The sequence below is a fragment of the Monopterus albus genome, unplaced genomic scaffold (assembly GCF_001952655.1).
Source record: "Monopterus albus unplaced genomic scaffold, M_albus_1.0 scaffold289.1, whole genome shotgun sequence".
Classification (NCBI taxonomy): Eukaryota; Metazoa; Chordata; class Actinopteri; order Synbranchiformes; family Synbranchidae; genus Monopterus; species Monopterus albus.
In genome coordinates, this window is record NW_018128169.1 from 284632 (window position 1) to 295734 (window position 11103).

At 42.0% G+C, this 11103-nt stretch overlaps 1 protein-coding gene across 12 annotated transcripts in view; it reads right to left on the reverse strand.

Moving 5' to 3' along the window:
• Positions 1-2497: 2497 nt before the first annotated feature.
• Positions 2498-11103, reverse strand: part of rapgef2b (Rap guanine nucleotide exchange factor 2b) — a 110052-nt gene continuing 101446 nt past the window's right edge. For 4 of the 12 annotated variants that reach the window (XM_020622834.1, XM_020622828.1, XM_020622829.1 and 1 more), the window contains 4 exons: positions 8434-8632; positions 7815-8329; positions 6837-7255; positions 2498-5471 (listed from right to left, as the gene is read on the reverse strand). In XM_020622834.1, coding sequence (XP_020478490.1) covers positions 6885-7255; positions 7815-8329; positions 8434-8632 — 1085 coding nt within the window. In that variant the 3' untranslated portion in view covers positions 2498-5471; positions 6837-6884. The remainder of the gene's footprint in view (positions 5472-6836; positions 7256-7814; positions 8330-8433; positions 8633-11103) is intronic. The other 8 variants (XM_020622826.1, XM_020622835.1, XM_020622833.1 and 5 more) reach the window with 6 other exon arrangements.

The following is an 11103-nucleotide window of genomic DNA, read 5'->3' on the forward strand; positions in this document are numbered from 1 at the left end:
AAGAGTGCCCCCTGGTGCCTCTCAGGTAGCAGTGTGCCTCCAGAGCTGAGTGAACAGGAAACACTGCCTCTAACTGTGGTCAGGCTTTGTTGTTACTGTCGGACACAGATTACAGCAGTGGTGTGTCTATAATTGTATGCAGCAGTCTTGCTTGGGGTATTTGCTTGTTGTTGTGGTTCCACATCCATCCTTGTGTCAGTCACAGTTATCTTTCTAGTGCAGGCAACTGCAGTGGGAATATTTTAATTAAGATACTTTATCACAATGAAAGCATGATTTGTCAGCATTAGGGCTGTGCCCTCATTTGTTTTAAGTGAAAATTAGGGTGAAAAAAAGGATAAAGCTTTTTTAATGTTACTTTTTCATGTGATGGTTGCCTTTTTCTTGCTGTGATTAATGACAAATCACTTCATTTTCTGCCGGTGGGTCGACTCATGTGAAAACTGTTAACCATATTTTACAGTCCTGTGAGCTAAATGCTACTCCAGAGTTTGTTTTCTTTTTTTTTTTTTAAATACTAAATATTGGCACAAATTACAAGTAGTTTTAATACAAAAATGGGACGCTGGAAGACAATGTTGAGCCTTTTCAGTGTCGTGGGCCCAAATCGAAGAAACACCAGTTAGTGTGAGGGTGCCCACCTGATGACCCTGTAGATTTGCCTTCACTCCTACACCCACATAATATAGTTACTGACTAACTGGGGTTGTTAGTAGTGTATTCTTGTATTCTCTGTTTTGTTAGACAATCTTAGTAGAACAATGTCAGTGGATGGACAACTGAGTGGACCCGGCTCTCAGAGGTGACTGCCTGAGCAAATACAATGCAGAAGTCACATATATGCTGTCTGCTCGGGTGAGGATAGGGTTCAGGGTAAGTTTGGTCTGGAAAATTGTGTTGTTTATTGTGGGACTCTGAAGATTTATGACACCATGGCCTGACACCCCGCTCTTTGCAGCCAAATAATGGGTAAACATCATTTAACTTGAATACTGAGCTTCCATATGAATGCTCTACCATTCTTTGGCACATTTTGGCAGCTCCTCATTTTTTATGTAAGGAGTGTGTATCAACTTTTGGAGAGTGTGACAAATTGAGGCCCTCAGCACTGTGATAGAGGGAACCAGGGCCATTGAGCCTGCATTATTCATGAGGACCGGGTATGCCGAGCTGTGATACAGTGTCTACCACAGTAGTAAGGATACAGTCAGAATGTCAAACTGTACAGGCACAGGGCATCTCCCTGAGTGAGAGTTAGGTAGTGATTTTTAATATGTTAAAACCAACTATAGTGAATTAAACACAACATTAAAACCACCGGCGAAGGTGAAGTGAATAACACTGATTATCTTGTTACAGTGGCACCTGTCAAGGGGTGCCATACAGTGTATTAGGCAGCAAGCAAATGCTCTGTTCTTGAAGCCTGATATGTTGGAAGCGGAAAAAGAATGGGCAAGTGTAGGATCTGAGTAATTCTGACAAGAGCTAAAGTGTGATGATGAGAGAGCTGGGTTAGAGCATCTCCAACACGACAGGTCTTGTGGGGTGTTCCCAGCCTACAGTGGCCAGTACCTACCAAAAGAAAGGACAACCAGTGAACAGGAGACAGGGTCATGGGCGCCCAAGGCTCTTTGATGTGCATTGCTCATCTGGTCCAATCCTGCAGAAGAGCTACTGAAGCACAAACTGCTGAAACGTATTGCTGATAGATGTCAGAACATAAAGTGCATTGCAGCACAGCTTTCTGTGTACAGGCTCTGTAGACGCGGGGGCTACTGGGCTCTTCCAACAGGGTAATGTGTCCTGCCACATGGCAAAAAAGTGTTCAGAAATGTTTGAGGAACATGACAAAGACTTCAGTGTTGCCTTGGCCTCCAAATTCCCCAGAGCTCAATCAGTGGGATGTACTGGAAAATAAGCCCGATCTATGAAGGTGCCACCTCGACACCTACGGGCTAATATCTTGTGTCATAGAACACCTTCAGAGGTTTTGTGGAATCCATGCCTCAATAGGTTAGAGCTGTTTTGGCAGCACAAGGGGACCTACACAACATTAGAGAGGTGGTTTAAATGCTATGGCTGAGCAGTGTACATTATAATAAACGGGTTCAGAGCCTATCATACTGTAGATCTTGAATCTGGACTATTAAACAGTGCCCTCTTACATTAGCACGTTATTTAATCCATACTGCAGGTTCCTCATTATTATTGGTACAGTACCGTATATACTATAGGTTTAACATCTAACAGTCCTAACAAATGGCAGCCTGCCATTATTGTTGCCTTAGGCAAGTCTTGTCATTGTGAAAGAAATCTCATGGCGAGGCTTCTCATGTTTTATCCACAGTATATTCATCTTTCTCAAGTTATTAAAACAAAAGTAAACCTCAGCAATTAGGGTAAAAGATGAGACACAAATTAAATGGTTTACTTGCAACAGAAATAACATGTATTCCCAAAACCCGTTGCAGAAGTAATAAGCTTGATATCTTCATTTTTCTTAATATGGGGATGAGGTACAAAGTGGTTTGGGAATATAGGACTTTAATATAAAATCAAAACCCTAATTTAGGACACAGCAGAGAAATGATGATAAAACCAAGAGGTACTTGCACCATCTCTCAGCTCTGGATAACACAACAATACAAACCAAGTAAATAAAAGCAAGGTGAGACTTCAATACCTCTTTTTTTTATTAATTCTGACACACTGCGGTCAGATAGAAAAGTATGAGTTACACTTTTCAAGTTATGTCCATGATTTGTGCAAACACTAGACGGTATCTGGGGTAAACTTGTGAAGGGACAACGAACTGGAAAAGAAAGACATCAAAATGCTGAGGAAATGAATAAGTGCATTTAAACCTAGTTTTTATGCTGTATTTATTGATTCCCAGCTTCATATAAACTGGATGCTGAGGCATAAACATAGTACATTTGAACAAAAATATAACCGATATTTACAATTATTGTATTAAAAATACAAAAACAACTGATACATACTCCACCAATTGTCTTTTTAAAAGACATACAGGTCAAAGTAGTACAAGAAAGAATGAAGGAAAGAAGGTTGTCACCAGCTAAATGTACATCTCACTGACATCACATCAAACGCAGTAGCAGTTCTACCTACTACACTTATCTTTACGCTTGTACATTTTTGTGCAACTTTTTGTTTTTCAAAATAGGACTCAGCCCGTTAATATGCACATTATCTTTAGTTTGAAAGTGAATGATGCATGTCACCACTGTAACAAATTATTAACAATGTACTGTATCTTCAGCCATTACAAAAATTACAATAAAGAAAGGATACCCAGGAAATTATTAGTGTGTAGTCACAGAACACAGTGAAAAACACTGCACTCATTCATCTTTTTCTCAGTCTGTAGTTTCCAAGACTGATCAATGTGATCAGTGCGACTCAGAAAACACAAAGTTACTTTTCACAACTGGATTTCTAATCCTTTTTATTGGCGGTCTTGAAAACATGTTTCTTCATATGTCTACTTCTCCACCGGAGTCAAAGAAAATAAAACTTCAGTCAGTTCCACTGATGGCAAGATAAGGTGGAAAACCGGATGCAGGCGTTAGCGATATCCGTATAGGATCTACTTAGCTAATGTCTGTAACAGGTGAGAAGAGTTTCTCAGGATGAATCTAGTAGCACAACAGCAGAGGGAGAAGTGCAGGGTCACTGGGTGTGTAGACAAAAACATCTGTAATGGCCACAGCTAAAACATTATGCTGCCATGTGAAGCCACATTGCAACAACACAAAGAAAGTGCTTGACTTCATCTTGTACTGAGTCTTAATCTATTAAAAGTAATGGGAAGTATCTTCAATAAGGCATTTCACTCCACTATTGCTTGAATCAAGGCTGTGCCTGAAACAAGGTGATTCATGATGTTAGCAACCACTTAAAAGTAATGTCTGCAATCTTAAGGCGCTTTGGTCATTCACACAATGCGGCGTATGTTCAGGTTGGGGAAAAAAGCCAAATCCTAATTAGTGGGTACTTTTATTCTGAAGTGAAATATGTGGATCATAAGACTCTGTACAAGATATATTTGCAAATGTAGACTGTTCAAGGTACAACTGGCAGCTTCTAAATTCTGCTGATGTTTAAACCTTTCCTAATGTACGGGAGTGCTCACTTAATGGTCACCATTTGTACTTCCTTTATGAATTTTAAGAATTCCTGCCTGTGTCCATTCCTGACAGCAGCTTTCAATTTGGGCTTCAAGCGTCTCTACTGCTGCTGCACCATGTGACTTAGTTTAGTTACCTGATGTACCTCTGATGCACTGTATGGACCTACACCTTCGCTCGGTTTTCAGTGCGTGGTCACTTTCCTCTGTGCTTTTTGATTTCACCGATAGGCCACTAATGAAACATACTCTTGTTGTAACAGCGAGCCGCAGGATGATGAAGACTATGATGTAACCAGATAAACTCCAAGGTGGGATGACAGTAAGATATGGTTCACTCATAACCCTGGTATCCAGTCCAAATGTCTGGTAACATCTTGGATTGTGCTGAAAGTGCTATATATGATGACTTTGCCATTGTGTTTGTAGTGATACATAAAATGTACTCTGTGTGTGCATGTAGGTCTGTCAGTACAATGTGCATGTTGGTTCCCCCGAATGAGCTCTTCTCCTAGCTTTGATCTGAACCAACATCTGATAAGCTTTCACATGTGACACATGTGTGAGATAATACTGGATTTCAAGTTGAAGTTCCCAACAACAGATGGGTTGTTTCAGTCCAGGCAGAGAAATGACGGGCTGACTTGGTTTCTCTTTTCAGCCCCCCCGAGTGCAATCAGTCAAAGGAAACTAAACAAAAAAAGAAATCTAGTGGGAAGTTGAAAATTAAGAGTCAAGTCAACCGTTGTTTCTCTGTCACCAAACAACAGTCTCTGTCTTGTTGTTTTTATTTGTTCTGCTTTTTAGAAAGTAGAAAATGAGAAAGTGCGGATGAAGATCAACACATCATGATGCTGTTGCGTTACAAAGGTGGATGTGGAGTTCTGTCACCAGGCGGGAACCGGTCTTTTTGAGCCGGTCCTATTTCTAACAGTAACATCTATGTGGTTTTCTGTGTGTGTGTGTGAGGCCAGACCGAACAACTGGTGTTTGTTAGGTTTTTGTTGTTTTTCTTCCAAAGTGCCAGGCATTTTGTAATCGTCTTTGACCGTCTCTCCATGTCTTCTTCTTCTTCACAGTATTTTTTGCATGCAGGGTAATTAAACCCCCCATGATGCTTTAAGGCAGGGGAGGGAGACGAGCAGAGAAATCCACCAATCGGGAGGGAGAGCCAAGTGGAGGAGGCAGGCACATATGCAACTGATGATGAGTCTGTCTGATAGTCTGTTTTAAACCTGCCCACCCCAAACCAGGGGGACTTCAAGTTACTGCAAAAAGACATCCACCGTTGTCCCTCACACTGCGGACACCTGTTCATCCTCTGTGGAGAGAGAAGACGGTCAGAGGTCAGAGGTTTCTCAAAAACTAGAGAAAAGAGTTTATGTCAGTGAAAGCTGAAAACTAGTAAGACCAAACCTTCTCAAAGCATGACACAAATTTTCAGAGTGATTTCTTGCTTTTCAGTCAGCATGATAAAAAAAGGTCAGCATTTCATTTTTAAGCATGTTACTGACACACGATGGAACTGGAGTCTTCACACCTGGTTCTGTGATACTGGGACATACACATATAAATTGACTTGACTTGCTGTGCCAGCATCAGATACATTACTGTGCTGCCTTTGGTGGACTTTTGCAGTACAATATAGTTTTGATTTGTTTAAGTGGTATTGTTTGTGTTTTAGAATGGTTATTAAATACACCTTTACAGCTACAATAATTTGGATATGTTAACAGATTCTCTGTGGTTATACTATACCGTTTCATTACTCAGTGTTGGGTATATTAGCAACAGAAGAACCCTCCTTCTTCCTCCTTCTCTATCTATATTTATTAGCTTTTTCTTTATTGTTTTCTACATTTTACAAATAATAACTGTAGCAAAATGTTCACTGGTTTACCCATCTGAATTTTAAGATTGTAATCTGATTATAATGTTGTACTGAAATCAGCAGAAAACAAAGGCTTTTTATTGCTTGTACCCCCATTTTAATAAATGTTCTATTTTTATCAGCCTATTTAAGTCATATCTGTCTAGGGATAACAGATGAAAAATAGCCTCCTGGCCAGCTCTGGTTCATTTACAGTAGTGATTCTTAAATTACAAACAACCGACTGTCTGGTGCATAGGAAAACATTCTAAAAATGAATTTTCAGGCTTAAATATGAGCCTGTGGAAAAGCCTCGTTTTAACTTATTTATTTACAATGTACCATGTACACATCTACACACATTTCTGCTTCTATGTTCAATACCAGACAACTACAGTGATAGAGAATTCATCCAGTCAGTGTAAGTGAGCCAGGTGTGTGCTGGTGCAGGAGAATGAGAGGATAGTAACGGACCTGCCTGCTAACGGATGCTGTTGGGCACAGTGTGTGAGACAGTGAGAGAGAAGTAGAGGCAGAGAAGTAGAGAGTTTTTGATCTACCCAGTATGGCCCCATGCATGGTGACACAGTGTGGGTTAAAGGTGAGGGCTCCACTCCAAATGAACAGTTCCCAGATCATAAATATTCAATGCCTGAATTTCAGTCTGTAGAGAATTGTCATTTGGAATGGGACCGATCCTACAGGTACTGTGAGAGGTTATTGGAGGGAATGGTCAGTCTCAGTCCAGTTGTGTATTCCTGTTCGCATGCAGTTTCATTGGTGTGGAAGGAGGCAACCGTATAAATGGGTCTTTACCTGTCTTGGGGACACGGGCCCTGCCTGTTAACCCCTGTACACACACTCTCATGGTTTGGCAATCTCTGGTGTCTGTGCCACTGGCTTTGGCTTCCTCAGAGCGACTAGTTTGGAAGACAAGGACTCACCCTCCTCTTCCTCCTCAGGTTCTTGCTCCTCAGCTGGTGAGCGAGTGCGATGGAGGCCACTTGCCCGTTGTTTGGCCCCCTGGTGGGCATGGTGGGAGTCGGGCGACTGGGTGACCATGCGCGAGCGCTGCAGAGCTGTGGTATAGTCTGGTGGCCGGCGGCCAGAGTGTGTCGCTGTGGGTGTGGGAACAGATGAGGCTAGGTGCTGTCCTTCAGAGAGGTCAGAGATGGACAGGGCTGTGTAGCCAGGGGGAGTCGGGGGAGGCTCACGGTAACGGCCCTCTTTCCGTGCTGAAGGGACACAAAAGAGAGGACGATAACATCACTAGGAGGTACGTTTATAAAGCCCTCTGGTGAAAATAGCGCTTTTACTAGTGATAGTGACATGAGATGAAAACGAATACTGAGACAGTGACAAGAGCTGTCATGCACCAATGGATCTTGAAAGTTGAAATGACATGATCAGTATTATAAACCTGGTGTACAAGAACATCCCAGACGTGGATTTTTTTTTTTACTGATCTAGACCATAAAAACATAGCAGAAACAAATCACTAACAAATTAATGACCTCACACTTCATCTGCTTTTTTAAAACAGTTGAAGAATTGGAAAAATATCCCTAAATTTTTTTGTTTAATCCATATAAAATTGTAATCTGTGTAAAAACAAGTTGTAGTTTTAGAGAAGAGTATAAATTTGTTTGGTTTAGTTCTATGGCAGATCTTTGTTTCTCTTGTGTTTTCTTGTGATAAAAAAACTATGCCTTATAAGTATAATTACAGTAAAGATGCTTTCTATAAAATGTGACCAAAGAGCAAGCAACAGCACTGTGAAATGCAGTCACTCACAAATGAGACCTTTACCCCCAGCAGTGATGGGTGATGGAGATGGCCGGCTGAGCTGCTTGGCCTCTTCTGACCCAGTGGATGTGATGCTACTTGTTTCCGGGTCAGTACTGACGTCCTTCCCTCCTCTCCTCTTGATGGTGCCGGTGTCACCCTCAGAGTCCTCTCCCCAGTATGCAGCTGAGGATGAGGAAGAGCTGGCAGATGCCCAGCTCCCCCTGGCCTGTGCTGCCCACAGTGCAGCAGGTCCTCCTAATAAGGCCTCTGGAGGGAGCCCTGCGATGCCACCTCCACTGCCCCCAAATGCCAGAGTCTCCCAGCTGCGTCCCTGCTGCATAGTCTGGATGTTGTCATGGGAACCAGAGGAGCACGATGTCCAGGAGCCACGGCCGCTGTCTGCAGCATCCAGAGAAACACGATCGCCCTGATCCTGAGTCAGCTCCTCTGAACTGGGTGATGATAGCACTGTAGGGCAGCCGGCGTAAATACCCCGACAGTCCTGCATCGATGAGTAAGACCTGTATGATATAAAAAAAAATAAGAAAAAGTACTTTTAAATGATGAAACATAAATTCCTCAGAAGAAAACACTCATTTACAAAGTAAGGTCTGAGTCTTCCTACCCCAGGCTGTACTGGTCGGGGTCGGTGGTGGCTCTTCGCTCCAGCCGTGGTCCCCCAGTGTGTGATTCCCCAACTCCGGAATGGCGGAGTCGCCGCTCCTCCTGAGCCATGTCGAAGGACGAGTTACTGACGAGGCTGGAGCGAGAGGAGATCTCACTGTGACCGGAGTCTGAGTAGGTGTCTCCCATCCTGTTGTAACCTGGAGGAGAGGAAGAGGAGGCACAGGGTGTGCTATTTCACTGACTGGGAGTATAATAAAAGTCTCATTCTCTAAGCATTTTGAGCTTTAGAGAGGGAAACACCGTGAAAAAAGTTCAACTTAGCTTGTGTACCTCAGTCTCAAAGACTAAACCCAACATCCAAATCTTACAAATCTTGTGGGAAACTATATAGCTTGTCCCTATAAAGGAGAGGCCAAACACAAAGCCCTAACATGACCCCCTACATGCTGAGTGGGTTCCAACGCACAGTTCCAATTTGATTTTTTTCTTACTTGCATTATAAATCACCTCTAATTCACATAACTTATCTCAGTCTGGTTTCAAACCAAGCATCACACTCAGACTGCAGGGATAGTCAAAGTCTGCCATTTCCAAGTTTGCTAACCAGCTCTTTGGGGCTGAGTGGATTAGATTCTTGCTGAAGCAGCAGTTTACTACAACATTCTGGATTTCAGCACAGCGCTGAAGTGTGTGGAAAAGTTGATCAAATAAATGTAACGGGATTAGGAAATGTACAACCACGTCCGGGGAGGTATAGAGAAATCACTGGTGCTGACTGCTGACACATGTATGTGCACGTTTAGCTGTAGGTGACTGTCATTGTGGCATTTGCTGTAGTCAGAGTTTAATAGCCCAGCAATCGTATTTCCTGGCTGTTATCAGCATAAATCACCCTAATGGCCTCTTCAGTCCTACCTATGTTTTTGATTTTGAGGAGAGGAGTGAATGTTTAACTGAATTTTTAGGAAGAATTTACTGCAAAGATGAATCAGAGGAGGTGACAACTGATCAGGCTTTTATGGTATTTTGTCTATATTATTATTAGGTTATTTGACTTTTACATTTAAAGTATAATTTTTAGCTTTGGTGTTTATGGTACTTTATATATTTTAATATGTTCTTAGTACATTTACAGTGAGTTTCTAACAATGTTTGTTGTAATGGCAACAATGTTAACTTAAGATATTTGGATATATTCTAGAGAACATTAAAGTACATTAATGGAGCATCTTTTGTTCCATGCAGTTGCAACAGTGTTGTGTTAAGAACACACCGAAGAGCTGATCTGAGTATAATGGCTGACAGTCACCCTGGCTGAACACAAAAAACAATGGATCAACCTGGGCTACAGCTACTATACAGCAGGTGGTGCTGGGCCAAGGCTGTGAAGATATGGAAAGACCTAAGTCACCCAAACAATGGACTCTTCTCTGTCGTGACCAGGGACATAGTTTTATTGCCTGAAGGCAAAAACAGAAAGAATGAGGAGGAGCTTCTTCCTGCAAGCCATTCGAGCCCTTAACCAGGACAAGACCATGGCCTGATGTTTGATTAAACATTCTATAGGTATACATAGACTCACAGGCTTGATAGGCCTCATTAGTGGATTATTTCAACAACTCTCATTTGCACATGTTCAGTTTATTCCTGGTCATTATGTAATTATCATATATGGCCAATGTACACTGTAACTGATGCACACAGCACTTTATAACATGTTATTTATATGTGTTTAATTATCTATTTTCTTTTATACTTCTTTTTTAACTATGTGCATAGTGTCTTAGTCGGTATCAGTCATCAAAGCACTTCACTGCATTTCATATTGTGAATGATTGTGTATGTGACAAAGTTTGAACTTCAAGTTTAATTTTTATGCAAAAATACATGAACACACCAGTGGTTTCTGGGGAATGCAGGGTAAAGGCATTACAACATTCACTGCTCTCACTTTTCTTTCTTTCTAACTACGTTTAATGCATTTGACTCCAGACTAGTTAGCACCAGGGTTCTCAGAACTAAAGACTTCTGTTCACTACCAGACTGATACCGGTTTACCTTTAGCTGCAGTGGGTTTAGACAGGAACACATGTTCGGTTCATGGCGCTGTGGCCTGCTAATGTCCCCAGCCTTGTGATTAAAGCAAACACGTCACACTTTATAGAACAGAGGGTAGGAATTTGTGTAACCTCCGATCAAATCAAATCAAATCAAATCAAATTTTATTTGTATAGCGCCAAATCACAACAAAAGTCATCTCAGGACACTTTACATAAGGTCTAGACCTTACTGTTATCAATATTATTACATAGGGAAAACCCAACAAATCCCCCTTGAGCAAGCACTTGGCGACAGTGGGGAGGAAAAACTCCCTTTAACGGAAGAAACCTCCGACAGACCCCGGCTCTTGGTGGGCGGCCTTCTGCCTCGACCGGTTGGGGTGAGTGGATAGAGGAGAGACAAAAGAAGAAAAGCAACAAGACACAACAATCAAACACTGATCAGGTCGATGTGGCCGGTGACTGCTCGTCAGAGATATAGAGCTCCAGGGCAACCTGCAGAAAGTTACAGGGAGAGAGAGAGAGGACACACTACGGGAGAGAGGAGAAACAAAGTTAGTAATGTGTAATGGGGGCATATAGAAGCATAGGGAGAGAGAGGAGAGGAG